Genomic DNA, 19,366 nt, shown 5'->3' with positions numbered 1-19,366 from the left:
CTTTATGCGAGCATGGGGTGCACGTGAGTGCGGGCTCACAGAGGCCACAGCGTGTGTGGAGCCAGAGGCCACCCTTGGATGCGCTGCTTCTTGTCTGTCTTGTCTGAGGCAAGTCTCTGCTGGTCGCTGTGTATGGCAAGCTAGTGGACCTGCCATTCTGGGAGTTGTTTCTGCTTCTCATTTCACCATAGGAGTGCTGAGATGAGAGACAAGTGTAATTGTGTTCAGCTTTACATGGCTTTGAGAATCCAAACTCAGGTCTCCACACTTAAGCAGCAAGCGCTTTACCCACTGAGCGATCCCCTTAGCCCTTAATTTTTATTGTTATTATTATCGACAAGGAGAGAGAGAGAAAAAAAAAGAGAGAATGAATGAATGGGTGCATCAGGACCTCTAGCTACTGCGAACAAACTCCACATGCAGGCTCCACCTTGTGCATCTGATTTGATGTGAGCACTGGGGATTAGAACCCGGGCCGTCAGGCTTGCAAGCAAGTGCCCTAACAGCTAAGCCATGTTTCTAACACCTCGGCACCTTTTTACATATATCCCAACACATATTTGTGATTATTCTGCACTATGCATTCTTACAGCACCTAGTCAAAAACTGTCACATTTAAAATTTTGATAAATGTGACCAAAGATAGCAACTCAGTTCATGTTCCTCTATAATTTATACTTGCACAAATACATTTAGGAGTGCCGCTTGCCCCAGTGTTAAAGCTTCATAGTATAAAGGTGAAACGTTCAGGTTCTTTTACTCTACAGCAGGAGTTGGCCAACGGTGGTTGTTTCTAGGCCAAATTTAGCTTGCTACCTATGTTTGCACTTAGAGGGAGAGGGAAACATTTTCTGGAGCTTGAACCCAGGGCCTCACACATGTTTGTATGCACCCTCCCTCTGAGCTCCATGCCTGGTATCCAACATGAAGTTTCACTGGAACATAGACAGATCCACTCAAGTATGTATTTTCTCTTTCCTTCCTTCCTCCCTCCCTACCTCCTTCCCTTCTTTCTTTTCTCTCTCTCTCTCTTCCTTCCTTCCTTCCTTTCTTTCTTTCTTTCTCTCTTTCTTTCTCTCTTTCTTTCTTTCTTTCTTTCTTTCTTTCTTTCTTTCTTTCTTTCTTTCTTTCCCTCTCTCTCTCCCTCTTTCTTTCTTTCTTTCTTTCTTTCTTTCTTTCTTTCTTTCTTTCTTTCTTTCTTTCTTTCTTTCTTTCTTCCTTTCCTTTTGAGGTAGGGTGTTGCTCTAGTTCTGACTGACCTGGAATTCACTGTTACCTCAGGCTGGCCTCAAACTCACAGAGAGCCTCCTACCTCTGCCTCCTGAGCACTGGGATTAGAGGTGTGCTCCTGGCTCATATATGTATTTTCTATAGCTGTTTTTGTCTAGAATGGTACATCTGTATGGCATGCAGACCTAAACATATTTAGTAACTGGCTCTTTGCAGAAAGAAAGTGGGCAGTTCTGGAGCAGTCAGACTTACATCCTGTTCCACACCCTTTGAGTCAGCAAGTATAACTGCTAGAACAGCAGTTGAAAGCAGTCTAATATGCTCCTGTTGTTAATATTGCTGGTGCCACTTTATCTTGGGCATTTCAGTGGCTCCATGTCCTCAACCTCTAGGGACAGGAAGCAAAACTTCAGTGGTGTAGCTGGTACTGTGTCCTGTGAACTTGCTTTCTCAGGTAGCAGTTTAGGGTGATAAGCTACTGCAGACTCTGCCATTTACAAGTATAGATGTCAGGTGGTGCTGAGCTGGTGAAGTGGGGGTGCAGAAGGCACAAGAACCTGTTCAGAACTCAGTTCTGCTGCTTGCTTAGGCATCCTATAAAGCTGCTATCTTTGGCACTGAAGACTCGTTTCTGTTTGTTTCATTTTACTCATAGTTTTGGTCCGTGTGCGTGCGTGTGTGTGCGTGCGTGTGTGTGTGTGTGTGTGTGTGTGTGTGTGTGTGTTCATGCATATGTGTGTGAAGGCATACATGTGGAGATCAGAGGACAATCTCTGTTGTTGGTCATTGACTTCCTCCTTGTTAGAGATGGTGTCTCTGTCTCACCACTGCGTACACCAGGCCAGCTGTCCCAAAGTCCTTTGGGTATTCTGTCTCTTCCTCCCATCTTACTGTAGGAGGGCTGGGATTACAGATGCACACTACTGCATCCAGATTTAGGGGGGTTGGGGGACCCAAACTCAGGTCCTGAGCTTGCATGCTACCCACCAAACCATCTTCCAAGCCCCGAGACTCCAATTCTATAGAAAAACAAGTCTCTACTTCTGTGTCTCTCCTCTAGTAAGAGCCTAATTCTTTCTTATGCTCTTAATCTCATCATAGGAACTTTTTTTTTTTTTTTTTTTTTTTTTTTTTTTTTTTGGTTTTGGCTTTTTTGAGATAGGGTCTTACTATAGCCCAGACTGACCTGGAATTCACTATATAGTCCCAGGGTGGCCTTGAACTCATGGCCACCCCCCTGAGTGCTGGGATTAAAGACATTGCCACCACACCTGGCTCTTATCATAGGAGCTTTTATTTCTGGGGATAAGATTGTGATAAGTGGCTTCCTCATGAACATTTTCTAATCATGCACACATTTATTTCTTCCTTATGAAACACTTTGGAAGGAGTCATTCAGTAATCCATTACATTTTTAAATTCTTTCTTTCTTTTTAAATATTTTTATTTATTTATTTATTTGAGAGCACCAGACAGAGAAAGAGGCAGTCACTGCCAATGAACTTCAGACACATGTGTCACTGTGTATATCTGGCTCATGTGGGTGCTAGGGAATCAATCCTGAGTCCTTAGGCTTGACAGGCAAGTACCTTAACCACTAAGACATCTCTCCAGCCCTATATTACCCTTTGAAGCAAGGCTAACTTAGTATCAGAAGAAATTTGTTGGGAACTGGGCATGGTGGTCCCAGCACTTTTTAGGCTAGATATAGAAGGACCAGGAGTTCAGGCCACCCTGGGCTACATAGCAAGCCTCTGTCCCAAAAGTAAAACAAGGGCTGGAGAGATAGCTTCTTTTCCTAGAAGAAAGTGGGTTTTTAAAACATTTTTTTAAAGTTTAGAGCGACTTTATTGGATTACGAGAAAGAAGGAGGCTATGGGAGGGTGCTGAAGAGATTTCTTAGTGGTTAAGTGCTTGTCAGCAAAGCCTAATGACCCAGGTTCATCACTTCCCCAGTACCCAATTAGAACCACATGCATAAAGTGGTGCATGCATCTGAAATTCATTTGTAGTGGCTAAAGGCTCTGGATCACCCATTTCCCATTCTCTCTCTCTTTTTGCAAATAAATATATATTTTTTTAAGGAGAAGGAAAGAGGAGAGCGTATGAAGAGCTCTTGCCTATGAGAAGCGAGGAGGGGGTAAAACCCACCTAGAGACCCAAATTAGGGTCCTTTATAGGTTCTGAATGGGGACTGGGCTATCCAGCCATGACACCATGCTTTGAGGGCCGAATCTAACCAACCACCATACCAAAATCAGGTTTAATCCTTCCAGGAATCTTAATTCTAGGAAAGGGGAGCTCCAGCCTAGGGAGGGTCTGAAGTTGTTTATGGAAAACCAGACAATGTTAGGAAAGGGGAGCACCTTCCTAGGGAAGGACCCAGGTTGTTTATGGAAAAGCAGATGTAGGGAACTGTTTTAGGCAAGAGATAAGGAGAAGCCAGATCCTAGCATAAAGCTTTTGATGATAAAGGTCCAGTATGTGGTAAGATATTCCAGACAGCACTTTCCAGAATAGCAGAGCACCTTCCCTGTTCAGTAGCTATTCATATGCATCAGGAGCTGGCCCTGAGCTTCGCACGGGGAGAGCCTGGCCTCCATCCATGTTGGTTGCACACAGAGGGCATAAAGCAGGTGAGTTTCAAATCAAAAACTAGGGGTGCGAAAGGCATCTGTGTGAAGCAAACATAGGGTGCAGTGGGACCTGACACTGTACGTGGAGGACTAGCAAGAAGGACTAGCAGGCTCAGTGAGCAGAGGACCCTGAGAGAAGAGGCCAGGACACCAGGGCCTCTCAAGCCCGCTCAGGAGCCAGCACTTTTCCTGTGAGGCAGTTAGCATGAAGAAAGGAATGGAACAAGAAAGTGGCATGAAGTTTGAGACAGAGAAGCATATTCTTTTAACAAGTTGGAGGAGATGAGATCTGAAATACAGAGAGAAGTCAACTTATTTCTGCAAGAGTACACTAGACCTAGGCTTTCTCAGTGTGTTACTTTGCTTGCTGTGATCAGAATCCTGACAAGAAGCAACATAAGGAAGGGAGGGAGGAAGAGATCTAGGCCTATGGTTTGAATCAGTCATGGTCAGGAAGACTATACAGCAGGAACATGATACAGCTGGTCTTATTGTGTCCACACTCAGGAACCAGAGAGGGGAATGATGGTGTCTTGCTCAACCCACATTCAGGATTGAGCCATCCTTCCTAAATTAACCCTTTCTGAAGACACCCTTATAGATGTCCCCAGCAGTATATTTTCTAAGAGATTCTAAATCTAGTCAGGTTGACAAAGAAGCCATCACAGGCAGGAAGCATGGAGAGGAGAGGATGAGGTGAATCTACAGGACCACAGAGCTGACTGGGGTGAGGTCAGAGCTGGGGTCTGGGTTCCCAGGTAATTTATGGCCATATTCACAGGAAAGGAAATGTATTATGTAGTTAGTGTTGTGTGATAAATAATCCCAAACCTAGCTCTCCCTGGTTTTTGTTTTCTTTCTTTTTAAAAAAAATTTTTAATTTATTTATTTGAGAGCGACAGACACAGAGAGAAACACAGATAGAGGGAGAGAGAGGATGGGCACGCCAGGGCTTCCAGCCTCTGCAAACAAACTCCAGACGCGTGCGCCCCCTTGTGCATCTGGCTAACATGGGACCTGGGGAACCGAGCCTCGAACCGGGGTCCTTAGGCTTCACAGGCAAGCGCTTAACTGCTAAGCCATCTCTCCAGCCCTGTTTTCTTTTTTTGAGATAGGATCTCGCTCTACTGCAAGCTGACATGAAATTCACTGGGCTGGCCTCGAACTCACATTGATCTGCCTCCTGAGTGATGGGGTCAAAGACATGTGCTACCATGCCTGGCTTCTATCCTGGACTTTTATAGAAATCTGAAGTTTCTTGCTATCTGAACCTCACCACATAGCTGCTTAAGTATCCTTTTTTTAAAAAAAAAATCTTTATTTATTTATTTGAGAGGGAGATAGAGAATTAGCATACCAGGACCTCCAGCCACTGCAAATGAACTCCAGAAGCATGTACCACTATATACATCTGGCTTATGTGGGTCCTGGGGCATTGAACCTAGGTCCTTAGGTTTTGCAGACAGGTATCTTAAACCACTAAGCCATTTCTGCAGCCCAGGTTGAGCATCTTTTCAAAATGGCAACTGGCTCCTTGGAGACTGATGGTCCAAGAGAGCAAAGAGGGAGCCATAGACCTTTAAGGATCTAATCTTAGAACTTACACACCATCATTTCTGTCTTACTCTGTTCTTTGGATGCAAGTCACTAAGTTCAGTCCACATTTAAAGGGAGGGAAATTAGTCTTCACCTTTTGAAGGGAGTGTTTAGGAACTTGTGGACTTTTTAAGAAAAAAAATATCATTGGTAAAATAGGCAGATTTTTGTAGATGTTTGATTCAGTTTCAGGCATGTTGAATTTGAGATGTCTGTGAGTAATCTTAGTTGTAAACTGTAGAATCACTTTATAAAATCTGTCTTTCCAAAATGTTCAGGCCTGTCATTGAACTTAACCTTTGTGGGGATATGTGCATGTAGTTCAGGTCTCATTAGGTAGTCATGGCTAGTTTGGAACCATAGAGCTCACAGTGACCTCAAACCCTCAATCTTCCTGCCCCAACCTTCTGAGTAATGGAATTATAGGCATGTGCCATCATGCTCAGCTCCCATCTAATTTAATTTTATCAACAAGAAACATGTCTAATGATATTTACTAACGTTATAGAAAAGCATTAAGAGAATATGGTACATAGCTTGCAGCAAATGTAGAATTCTCCACACATCTCAATAAAAACCAGAATTTAACTACTATCTAAAAAGCAAACTAGGGCTGGAGAGATAGCTTAGCAGTTAAGGCATTTGCCTGAAAAGCCAAAAGGACCTTGGTTTGATTCCCCACATAAGTTTGATGTACAAGGTGGCACATGCTTCTGGAGTTAGTTTGCACGGCTGGAGGCCTTGGCATGCCCATTCTCTCTCTATCGTTCTTTCTCTCTCAAACAAATAATAAAAATAAAAATATTTTTTAAAAAAGAAAAGAATACCTCCCTCCAAAAAAGCAAACTAAATTTCATGTTTTTGCTTAGTATTCCTCAAATTTTATTGTTTATTAAGATTCACTATAAAGAATTCTGTATACATGCTGGGCATGGTAATACATTCCCTTAAATCCCAGTGCTTGGGGGGCAGAAGTAGTAGTATCTCTATGAGTTCAAGGGCACCCAGTGACTACATAGTGAATTCCAGGTCAGGCCAGCCTAGGCTAGAGCAAGATCTTACCTTGAGAAAACAAAACAACAACAAGAACAAAAGAATTCTGAGTTGGGCATGGTGGTGCACCCCTTGAATCCCAGCAATTGGGAGGCAAAGATAGGAGGATTGCCATGAGTTCAAAGCTGCCCTGAGACTAAATAGTGAATTCTAAGTCAGCCTGGACTAGAGTAAGACCCTACCTTCAAAAAACAACAACAAAAAAGAATCTGTATACATAAGTACTTATGGTCTTATGGTGTACTTAGGGAACAATTCAAGAAAAATTTTGATGGTCATTGGGCTTCAAAGCTTTTTGTTACATGTACATTTTTGGAAATTGATGCTGAGTATGGAGACTGCATTGTCCCTGTGCTCTGGGAACCACAGCTGTGGCTTGTGGGATTCCATCAGTTCCCTCTAGAAGGTGTATGTGGATGATGCTCACTGTTTCTCTCTTTATCAGTTGATGTGTTCTTCTTGGCCTGGTTCCTATCGTCATCTCCTTTCAGTCTAAAGACTTCTAGGACTCCTCTCTGTCTGAGCTACAATACTTGTATGCTCTAAGGGAAGCTAAGGCCAGCTGTGTACCAGATTGTTGCCAACAGCCTGATTTCGTGGACTTGACCTAGCTTCCTGCTCTGAGACCTTTCATCCTTGGTTTCATCTTGGTATGACTGAGTGGGAAACCACTGCAGCTCCATCATGCTTCCTACTATAAGCAACTTGATAAGTGCTCCTGGACTTGTAGAGTGCATGGTCACACAAGAACCCTAAAATAGCAGTCCTCCACTGGACTAATTTATGTACTTAACAAAAAAAGGCAAGTGGGTTTTTTTTTTTTTTTTTTTTTATTCAAGGTAGGGTCCTACTGTAGCCCAGGCTGACCTGGAATTCACTATGTCATTCTCAGGGTGGCCTCAAAACAATTTTCAAAGGAAAGCCTAGAAGGTAACTAGGAAAAGTTTAGTAATAGTGACCCAAAGGAAATTTATGTTTATTTAACCTTTTTTTCACAAACCACCACACCCAGCTATATTTTTATTTATTTATTTGAGAGAGAAAGAAAGGAGGAATGTGTCAGGGCCTTTAGCAACTGCAAACTAACTCCAGACACATGCACATTTTCTGGAGAATCAAACCTGGGTCCCTAGACTTCACAGGTAAATGCCTGAGTAACTAAGCCATCTCTCTAGCCCAAAGCTGTTGTTAAACATTTTTATTTATTTATTTAAAAGCAGAGAGAGACAGAGAAGAGAGACAAATGAGAGAATGGGCACACCAAGGCCTCCAGCCACTGCAAATGAGCTCCAAATGCATGCTTCACTTTGTGCATCTGGCTTTATGTGGGTACTGGGGAATTGAACCAGGGTTGTTAGGCTGTGTAGGCAAGTGCCTTGGCCACTGAGTCATCTCTTCAGCCCCTAAAGCTGTATTTTTTCATAGTCAAATCAATCTTACAAAAGTGGTTATTCTTGAAAAGGGTGCCTGTCAGAAAACATTACCATCTAGCAATGCCATCTGTGTGTGCCAAGTCTTGGTTCACTACCAATTTCCTATTTTTTAAAAAATGACTTCAGACAAGGTTAATCTTATAGAGAACAAATCCCTCCACATTCATAGATGCTGAGAAATGCAGAACAGACTTATTTTGTTACTGTGTTAAGGGCACAGTAAATAACTATTAAACAGTAATTTATAAAAAAAAAATAGTATAACAGAGTTCTCTAAAATTTATGAATTGTTTATTTCTGAAATTTTTTATTTAGTATTTTCAGACTACAGTTCTGTATGGGCAACAGAAGACACAAAGTATAGCTATATGGGACATTATACCTCACCATGTATAGATAAAACATTTTAATCTCTTATTTATTTATTTATTTATTATTATTATTTATTATTTATCTATTTACTTATTTGAGACAGAGGGGGGACAGATAAAGAGAGATAATGGGCATGCTGGGGCCTCTTGCCACTGCAAACAAACTCAAGACAATTACCACCTTGTACATCTGGCTTTCATAGGTACTGGGGAGTCGAACCTGGGTCCTTAGGCTTCATAAGCAAGCACTTTAACCATTAGGCAATCTCTCCAGCCCTAATCTCTTTATTTATTTATTTTTTTGGTTTATTTTTATTTATTTATTTGAGAGCAACAGATAGAGAGAGAAAGAGGCAGAGAGAGAGAGAGAGAAAGAGAGAATGGGTGAGCCAGGGCCTCCAGCCACTGCAAAAGAACTCCAGATGCATGCTCCCCCTTGTGCATCTGGCTAACGTGGGTCCTGGGGAACCTTGAACCAGGGTCCTTAGGCTTTACAGGCAAGTGCTTAACCACTGTTCCATCTCTTCAGCCCCACGATCTCTTTATTTAAGCAAAGAGATAAAGCCATAAGATAAGAGACCAAGGGCTTCTAATTTGAAGTTGATAGCATTATTTATTTTTATTATATTTATGTAACCATTTATTTTAGGCAAGTGATTTTAATATATAAATGCACTAGTGATGAAAACATTCCATTCAAAATAATTTTTCCCAAATGTTTAAATCAAAGAAAAAATATCATAAATAAGTAAATTGACAAGTAATCGACAGTTTTGACCATAACCATAAAAGTGATACTTTGATAATCAAGGTTATGAAATATTTGAAAGCATTTGATACCCATACAAGCTTTTGCCCTCATCAATAAAAACATATTTTTATGCTTTAGCAGCTGAGACAGGATGTATACAGTCAACATGAGACTGGGCTGGGAATGTAGGAAATGGGTTATCCAAATTAGTAAATCAAATTTTGACCGTAGTGTGAGGTAAGTGTTGCATTTGAAACAAGCAAAAGTTAGTCAAATAGTCAGAGTGGATGAAATGATGGTATCGTAATAACTTCAGCGTCTCACAGCAAAACAGAACACAAAACTCTCGTCCCCTTCCCCGCTCCCCTCTCCCTTCACACTAAAGTGAAGCCCTATCCCAGGCTGACCTGAAACTTACGTTGTAGTTCCAGGCTGCCCTCCAACTCACAGCAGTCCTCCCACCTCTTCCTCCGGAATTAAAGTCATGTGCCACCACACCCAGCCAAAAAGCTCTTCCATGTTCATGTGCCCAGTGAGCTTTCTTCAGGGCCTGTGCTCCCAATAGGTGTGGGATTTAAGGTGGCAGAACCCTCATAGCCACCATGGCACGAAGGCATGGCACTACACATTTTTGCTCTGGCTGGTTTTCTTTTCAGTAGTCAAAGCAGGTTACATGACTACCCATGGGTGGGAAAATGAAATGGTATCATGCACCTAAAAGGCTCAGTGTTCGAAATCATCATCAGTGCTTTGCCATCCAGCAAGCAATTCGTAGAACAGTTCTGACACTTCCTCTAGATGGAGACATGTAGCTAGTTCAGTCATAGCAGTCAGATTGTGTCTGACTCAGCTCTTCAGCCTCTTGGCTCCATGCTGTGTAAAGAAACATCCCCAGGTAAGGTAAAATATTTATGAACCTGTTTACAAATGTGGTCAAGGTACTTGCAAAAGCATGCTTGTGTTTCTTCCGGATTTACTTGAAGCTATTGTGGCTCAGATTTCCCTCCCAGCCTCTGTTACTGCTGGTTTGTCAGAGTGCCTCCCTCCAGCCACAGCAGAGCACAGCCCTCATCTTTTCCCACCCCCAGTGCCTGTCTTTCCCAGACCTTCTTCACGGGGTCTCTGTTTCATGCTGAGGAAGGATATTGTGGGGCACAGATTCTATTTTGTAATAGCACTGAGTTCAGGGCATTTCAAGGATTTATGCAGACTTGTGCAGTTGTGAAATTATCCTTTCCCTGGGTTAATTATTGAAATTATGTGAACCATGGTTATATTTTGTCCAACTCAACACATATTTCAATTAAACTGGTTTTATTTCTGAAATGAGATACTTTAAACTCAGATACTGCTTTATAACTTACAGAGATTTTCTATTCACTGTAATGTTGAATATTTATTTATTTATTTATTTATTTATTTTTGAGAGAGGGAACCAGGTAGAGAGAGAAAGAATGGGCACACCAGGGCCTCCAGCCCCTGCAAACGAACTCCAGTTGCACCACCATGTGCATCTGACTGACGTGGTTACTGGGAAATCAAACGGAGGTCTTTTGGCTTTGCAGACAAGTGCCTTAACTGCTAAGCCATCTCTCCAACTCTGAGTATTTATTTTTAAAAATACTTTATTTATTTATCCGAGAGATAGAGAAAGAGAAAGAGGCAGATAGAGAGAATGGGCATGCCAGGGCCTCCAGTCACTACAAATGAATTCCATATGCGTGCATCACCTTGTGCATCTGACTTACGTGGGTCCTGAAAAATTGAACCTGGGTCCTTCGGCTTTGTAGGAAATTGCCTTAACAGCTAAGCCATCTCTCTAGCCCAAGATTAAGTTTTTATAAAACAGCTAAGGTGGGTCGGAGAGATGGTTCAGCAGTTAAGACACTTACTTCCCAACCCTAAGGACCCAGGTTTCTCCAGTTCCCGTGTCAAGCCAGATGCACTAAGTAGCACATACATGTGGAGTTTACTTAGTGGCTAGAGTCCTGGTGTGCCCATTCTCTCTCTCTCTGCTTCATTCTCTCTCATAAATAAATACAAACATTTAAGGTGGTTTGAGGGAGAGAGGGAGGAGCTACACTTGAAATTTCAATATACAGTTAGCATGTCTAAGCTTACGTTAGCACCTACATCATGAGGATTAAAATGATGTGGAAGCCACTAAAAAGAAAACTAGTATTTCTTGATTCATGACGATTCACTGAACAAGGGCCAGAAGATAAAAGTAGTGAGGAGAGCCTGCCTTAGTGGTGCACTCCTTTTATTCTAGCACTCAGGAGGCTGAGGTAAGAGTATCTCCATGAGTTCAAGGCCATCCTGGGCTACAGAGTTCCATGTCAACCTAGGCTAAAGTGAGACCTTACCTCAAAAAAAAAAAAAAAAAAAAAAAGTGATGCTGGGAGTGGTAGCACATGCCTTTGATCCCAGCACTTGGAGGCAGAGGTAGAATTGCTTTCGAGGTTATCCTGAGACTACATAGTGAATACCAGGTCAGCCTGGGCTAGAGTGAAACCCTACCTCACAAAAAACAAACCAAAACCAAAAAATAAATAAATGAAAAAGTGAACTGAAATCATAATCTCCAGTGGTTAGCTTCCTTAGAAGAGAGTCTAAGGATTTATCAGAATTTCCTTCACTATTTCTCTAGTTCAATATATATTCACAGTGATCTTTAAATATTTAAATATTCAAAGGAAATGTCTTCTTAGGGGCATTAGGCATTTTAATTTCATAACAATCTTTCAACAACTGAGGTAGGTGGTATATCTCTATTTAACATACTTAATATGCTGCCCTGTGCCTGTGGCAACTAAGGCAATATACACCCAAATTTATAGAGGGGAAAAGACAGAGAAATTCAGGTCAGTCTTTTCTCCAAAGCACACTTTACCTCTTGTTGGACGAAATGCATGTTAATGTCCTGTGTACTTAATGTCCTCTGAGATGTGCTAGCTGTTTGCATTTCCTGTTTCTGGGATCTTACTGGGTATGTGTTTACATTTGTGAGCTGGGAGGGGAAATGATTGCTGTTTAAAGTGAAACCAGTGTGTGTGGTGCCCAAGGAACTGGTGTTTCTGGTCCTCATTCACAGTAACTGCAGAAACTCTTTTGTTCATTCGGGCCATTTAAAAATGGACCTGGTACAATATTTGGCTTATTGTAAATGAATTCTACTTTTTATCCTATATTCTGTAGGTTTCAGTTACAAAGATTTTGCTTTTGTTTCAGACTCCTATCAGAGGATGTAGGAATGGACATCTCTTTTGAGGAGGGAACGCTGAGTCCCAACGAGGCAGACATGAGGCCTGGTAAGAGAACCATTGCTCATTTCCTCTGTGGTAGTCTATATTTGACCTTTTTATTATTCAGTGAGAGGGCCATTTATGATGTATGCAACTTGTGATTTCAGCAATAAAAATGAAACACAAAAAGCTGTGAGAGGAAGGTGTCAGGCTCAATGTGGTTAATTTCAGAGTCCACTTGAATATTCATGCTCACTGGTGTGGGCCACAGTTACCCCCTAAGCCTGGCCTTACCTGCCGTGTTTTCATTCCTATAATAGCTGACTACTATATATTATGATACAAAATTCTACATTAGATCTAAGTTCAGCAATTGATACATGAATTTATGCATGTTTAAAACTGGAAATGTGGTAGAGTACTTGCCTAACATGTACAAAGCCCTGGGTTCTATTCCTAGCACCATATAAATTCAGGTGTAAGGGCTGAGGAGATTGCTCAGTGGTTAAAGATGTTTGCTTACAAGGTCTGCTGACCTAGGTTCGATTCCTCAGTATTCACATAGAAAGCCAGATGCACCAAGTGGTGGACTTACGCATCTGGAGATGTTTGCAGTAGCAAGAGGCCCTGGCATGCCCAAACACACACACACACACACACACACACACACACACACACACACACACTCTTGCAAATAAAAATTTAAAAAAAAAACATGTAAAGGTTTGTGCCTATAATACCAGCACTCAGTAGGGGGAGACAGGAAAATAGAAGTTCAAGAGCATTCTAGGCTACAATCCCAGACTTACACAGAGTTTGAAGCCAGTGTGTACTATATTCTATAAGTGACCCTATCTAAAAAATAAAAATCATATAAGTGTGTATATATATATTTTAACATGGTCCACAATGCAGGTGACATGCAATCATTCAACACAGAAAACAAACACTATAAAGAACAGCACTGGACTGGCGAGATGGCATAGATGTTCAGACACTTTCCTGCAAAGCCAAAGGACCCAGGTTCAGTTCCCAAGGAGCCATGTAAGCCAGATGCACAAGGGGTTGCACACATCTGGAGTTCTTTTGCAGTGGCTGGAGGCCCTGACATGTCTATTCTCTCTCTGTCTCTCTCTCTCTCTCCTTCTGTCCCTCTCCCTGCCTATCTCTCCCTCTCAAATAAATAAAGAAAAATATTTTAAGAACAGCACTAATTTCTTTAGGACAAGGCCAGAGTTATTTGACAGGTGTGGTAGTTTAAATATATGGCCCCCAACATGTTCAGTGTTTTATTAGCTTGTAGTTTGGATTTGCAGCCACCTGGCTGGTTCCGTGTCACTGGCTGGTCCAGCCCTAAGGTGTGGTGGGTTTGAGATTCCAATTTAAAGATATGCAAAGTGAGCCTAGCTGAAGTTCCTGAGGTATGCTGTGATATGTGGCTTTTTGCTTTTTGGCTGGTGCTTCTCTCTCTATGCTTGGACCTGTGAAGGCAGGCCAGCTTCTGCCATTATGAAACTTCCCCTGGACCTGTAAGCTTCAATAAATATCCCTTCTTCCATAACTTTGCCTGGTCTGGAAGTTCATCACAGTGAACCTAAAGCTGTCTGCTACAACAGGCTTACCATATAACCTCAAAATATTTCTTGTGGGAAGCCCATCACTTCTACTTTTCATTAAAGATCAGAATTTGTCTTGCCCACAGAACATTTATGTGACCAGACATGGAGTTTTCCCATAAACATCAGGCTGTTCTCCAGAGACACCAACAGGACAATCCTATAACTCAGTCTTGATGCTGTCTGCCTAGGGACAATGCCACCTCCCACAGGTTAATGGTTCCATCCTCATTTAGACATTGATTATAAATCTCAGGTTGGATCTCTGTACTCATCAAATGGGGTTTCCAAAGACCCTTCTCAGGTTTAATAATATGCCAGGGAAGCTTACAGATCTCATGGAAGCACTGCTTTTTCTGCTGGTTTAACATAGAGGATGTTATATCTTAAAGTTCAGTTGACTAGTCAGGTAGTAAGGTGAATAAGGGAAATGCTATCAATTCAAATTCAGAAACTGTAACATAATAAACTTTATTTGGCACCTTTTTAATTGCATAAACACAGCTCCAAATAGTTCTGAATGAGTTCTTAAAGAAGCTTGGAAAGGGCTGGAGAGATGGCTTAGCGGTTAAGCGCTTGCCTGTGAAGCTTAAGGACCCGGGTTCAAGGCTCGGTTCCCCAGGTCCCATGTTAGCCAGATCCACAAGGGGGCGCACACGTCTGGAGTTCGTTTGCAGAGGCTGGAAGCCCTGGCGTGCCCATTCTCTCTCTCTCCCTCTATCTGTCTTTCTCTCTGTGTCTGTTGCTCTCAAATAAATAAATAAATAAAAAGAAGCTTGGAAAGTGCTAGGATTTTAAAGGAGTGGAAAACCTGGAGACAAGAGGAGTTCTAAAGGTTACATGAAAGGAATGATTGTCACAGAAAAGCTAATCATAAAAAAAACATATGTGATGGGCAAGTTTGTTTTTTATCAGAATAGTTGGTATTACAACACTCAAAATGTAGAAAATTTTCCAGGTGTGGTGGCGCACACCTTTAATCCCAGTTCTCAGGAGGCAGAAGCAGGAGGATCGCCATGAGTTTGAGGCCACTATGAAACTAGATGGTGAATTCCAGGTCAGCCTGGGCTAGAGTGGAACCCTACTTTGAAAAAATAAAAAATAAATATATATTTTTTTAAATGGGAGGAAGGGAGACTTATGGTTAAAATGGCAGCGTAGGTACCATGCCAAAGCGGCCTAGGGGGGAAAAAGCCAAAAAAAAAAAAAAAAAAAAAAAAAAAAGCAAAATACACACTTTTACTAAAAAGTGAGGTGTATAAGAAACTGAAACAGCAACGGAGAAGTAGGAGAGACCCAGAGCATCCAGAGCCCACACAGGCTGGCAAAAGTGGCTCCAGCAGGTCCGTGGGACGGTGGCATACTTGCCACCTGCCAGGCTTGGTGTGAGCCACAGGAAATGCCAGGTGAGCGATAGAGAAGGGCACCCAAAGTTCTCCTCTGGTCTCCACATGTTTGACGCAGTGCATACAGCTACACACACACACACACACACACACACACACACAACCACACCACACAAACTGTATACACACTCAAAAGTAAAAGTACAAGGTTAAATTCAGTATTCTAGCATACTGAGTTTATAAATTTAAACAGAGAAGTCCAAGTGAAGTTAGGTTTTCTGCCCTTTAACAATAGCTCCCAAATCCTATTTTTATAGGGCCAGGGCTAGGAGGAGCCAGTACTAAGTTACATTAAGGAAAGGATCCAAAACTAGGCATGGCAGTGTACAACAGAGGCTGAGGCAGGAGGATTGCAAGTTTAAGGTCAGTCTGGGCTACATAGTGAGAGCATATCTCAAAAAACAAAACACAAGAAAGGAAGGAAGGAACCAGACATGGTAGTGTATGCCTTTAATCCCATCACTTGGGAGCAGAGGTAGAAGAATCATTCTAAGTTCGAGGCCACCCTGAGACTACACAGTGAAATCTAGGTCAGTCTGGGCTAGAGTGAAATCCTACCTTGAGAAACCAAAATAAATAAATAAAAATTTTTAAAAGGAAGGAAGGAAGGCCAGGTGTGGAAGTACATGCCTTTAATTCCAACACTCAGGAACAGAGGTGGGAGAATTCACTGTGAGTTTGAGGCCACCCTGAGACTATATAGTAAATTCTAGGTCAGCCTGGGCTAGAATAAAAGCTTAACTTGAAACCCCCCACCTCAAAAAAATAAATAAAAAGGCAGGAGGGGAGGATGAGAGGGCTCATGTCCTCTGTGGGTGTTTTTAGTAGATCTGACTTTGCTGAAAAAGCCTTAAAATTTTTTAAAAATTTTTTTTGCTATTTTTATTTCTTTATTTGAGAGTGACAGACAGAGAGAGAAAGAGGCATATAGAGAGAGGGAGAGAGAATGGGCAAACCAGGGCCTCCAACCACTGTAAACGAACTCCAGATGCGTGTGCCCCCTTGTGCATCGTGCTAGTGGGTCCTGGGGAATCGAGCCTCAAACCGGGGTCCATAGGCTTTACAGGCTTAACCACTAAGCCATCTCTCCAGCCCTTAAAAATTATTTTTGAGTGGGGTCCAGTTCCATTCTTGGCAGCCATGTATATGGTCTAACAATGTTACTTTTGTTTTCTTAAGAACCTCCCAATTCGCTGGATCTCAATGGCAGTAATCCTCGGAGGATCAAGCTCACAGCCCCAAATATCAACCTTTCTCTGGATCAAAGTGAAGGATCTGTTCTCTCTGATGATAACCTGGACAGTCCAGATGAAATTGATATCAATGTGGATGAACTTGACACCCCCGAGGAGGCCGATTCCTTTGAGTACCCTGGCCATGGTGAGTTGCTAAGATGACTAGGCCAAATGAACCTAATGAAAGATTATCTAGGTTGCATTAGGAATAAATCTCTTGGTTTTGTGCAAATGGCTCTTTTATGTGATTCTAGAAACTTCTGTTTGTGTCTCGCTCATAGGTGAGACCATAATTGCCAGTTTAGAGTGTGATGAAGTCACCGGGAACTATAGTCCTTTTGTCAAATCCCGACTCTATGCCATGAACTGAGGAAAAGTGGGGCTGGGTTTGCAGAGAACGAGAATTTAATCTGGAATGTAGAATCGGAGCAGGAGAAATCAGAGCTTCTTAAGCTCCTGCTGCCTAGAATGTTCTTTTCCACAGGCCCTTACAACTAGCTCCTCAAACTGTAACCAGATATCACTGCCCAAGGCCTTCCATGGTCTCTGCTGTCAAAGGTACTGCCCCTCCGTGTATCCCACTCCCCACACCATCCCAAGATTGGGGTTTCTACATATTTCACTAATCGACATTATGTTGCTGAGTTATTTGCTTGTTTGATTTGCATGTTTATGATCTTTCTTTTCCCACTAGAATGTATGCTGCATTAGAACAGAGACTTTGTGATACTTGATGCTTTGACTCCAATAAGGCAAAAGGAAGAAGGGATGGAATAAGTGGGTTGAGATTAAAAAAGGGGAAGGGAATGAAAAGTTGTCAGGTTAAAGACATTCCTGATCAGAATATTAGTCTCACACAATCCTTTCCCTTGCCCAATGACTTTGGCTTATTAAACATATGTCAAGGGCTGGAGGGATGGCTTAGCAGTTAAGGCGCTTGTCTGCAAAGCCAAAGGACCCATGTTCAATTCCCCAGGACCCACATTAGCCAGATGTACAAGGGGGCACACGTGTCAGGAGTTCGCTTGCAGTGGCTGGAAGCCCTGGCATGCCCATTCTCATTCACTCTCTCTCTCTTTTTCTTTCTCCCTCTCTCTGACTCTAATAAGTAAATAAAATTTAAAAAAATTAAGCCATATGCAAATAGGGGCTGGAGAGATGGCTTAGCAGTTAAGATCTTGCCTGCAAAGCCAGCAGACCCAGGTTTGAATCTCCAGGTTCCACATAAGCCAGGTGCACAAGGTGGCACATGCGTTTGGAGGTCATTTGCAGTGGCTAGAGGCCCTGGCATGCCTATCCTCTCTTGCTCTCTCTTGCTCTCTTTTTCCCCTCTCCCTTTCAAATAAATAAATAAATAAATAAAATTTAAACATATGCAATATAAAATGTCTACTTCAAGAATCTGCATCATGTGGCTTCTGTTTCACTTTCACTTTTTTAATTGCTGTTTCCAGGTAGCGTCTCACTCTAGTCCAGGGTGATCTGAAATTCACTATGTCGTCTCAGGGTGGCCTGAACTCGTGGCAGTCCTCCTACCTCTGCCTTTGCAGGTCAGCCTGAGCTAGAATGAGACCCTACCTTGAAAAATCAACCAACCAAACAAACAAACAGAAAAAACCCAAAACTAAAAAACAAAAAGCAGGGGCTGGAGAGATGGCTCAGAGGTTAAAGCACTTGCTTGCAAAGCCTAATGTTCCTGGTTTGATTCCCTAGTACCCTCATAAAGCAAGGAGCACAAAGTGGTGCATGTGCCTAGAGTTTATGCAGCAGCAGGAGGCCCTAGTATACCTGTTCTCTCTCTTTGCCTCTCCCATTTCTGTCTCCTTGCAAATAAATTAAAACTTTTTGAGGGCTGGCTTAGTGGTAAGGCATTTACCTGCAAAGCCAAAGGACCCAGGTTTGATTCCCCAGGACACACATTAGCCAGATGCACAAGAGGACACACGTAATGGAATTTGTTTGCAGTGGCTGGAGGCCCTGGTACACCCATTTTCTCTCTCACCCCCCCCTTCTTTCTTTGTCAAATAAATAAATAAATAAAAATAAAGGTGTGGGCCACCACACGCAGCCAAAAAAAAAAAAAAAAAAAAAAAAACTGAAAAAAGAAAAAACAAAACTAGAAGTGGTAAAAGACTTGTTCTAAAATTTATTCTGCTTAAGAGTTTACATTACTTTTTTTGTTAAATTTCATGATTTTCTATATGGACCACACTTTACATCTATTATCTATGGTGAGTTGGTTCTAAGACCACAGATAACAAAATCCTAGGATGTTCAGATTCCTTATATACAATGTGTAAGACTTGCATAGAACCTTCACACTTGGTCAATAGCGATATCTAATATGAAATAAATGCTATATAATTACTATGTTTTAAGAAATAATTAAAATGAAAATATTCTATTTGCATTTGGTTGACCCTGGAAATGAAAAGATGGATATGGGGGACTATAGTCATCTTAATACTTGATTTTGCAGTTTAAGATACACAGATATGGGCCAGGCGAGGTGGCTTACGCCTTCAATCCCAGCACTTGGGAAGTCGAGGTAGGAGGATCACTATGAGTTTGAGGCCACTCTGAGACTACAGAGTGAATTTCATGTCAGCCTGGGCTAGTGTGAGACCCTACCTTGAAAAACCGAAAACCAAAACAAAAATAAATAAATAAAATTAACAAATCTATACAGATATAAAGTAAAGAAGGTCTTGAATTTGTATTTGTTTCTGCCATCCCAGAGTCTTCCCCAGCTACTCCCTCTGTTCCCACTGCCCCCAACTTTCCCAGCTCTTTC

At 41.9% G+C, this 19,366-nt stretch overlaps 1 protein-coding gene across 1 annotated transcript in view; it reads left to right on the top strand.

Moving 5' to 3' along the window:
- The window catches only part of Prune2 (prune homolog 2 with BCH domain), a 309,960-nt gene that overhangs the window by 249,701 nt on the left and 40,893 nt on the right, over positions 1-19,366 (top strand). The window contains exons 10-11 of the mRNA XM_045146033.1: positions 12,302-12,381; positions 16,517-16,717. Of these exons, the coding sequence (XP_045001968.1) occupies positions 12,302-12,381; positions 16,517-16,717 (281 nt within the window). The remainder of the gene's footprint in view (positions 1-12,301; positions 12,382-16,516; positions 16,718-19,366) is intronic.

Source organism: Jaculus jaculus, chromosome 1, assembly GCF_020740685.1.
Source record: "Jaculus jaculus isolate mJacJac1 chromosome 1, mJacJac1.mat.Y.cur, whole genome shotgun sequence".
NCBI classification, from domain to species: domain Eukaryota; kingdom Metazoa; phylum Chordata; class Mammalia; order Rodentia; family Dipodidae; genus Jaculus; species Jaculus jaculus.
The sequence above is the reverse complement of the archived record's forward strand: the minus strand, read 5'-3'. Positions and strand labels throughout refer to the sequence as shown.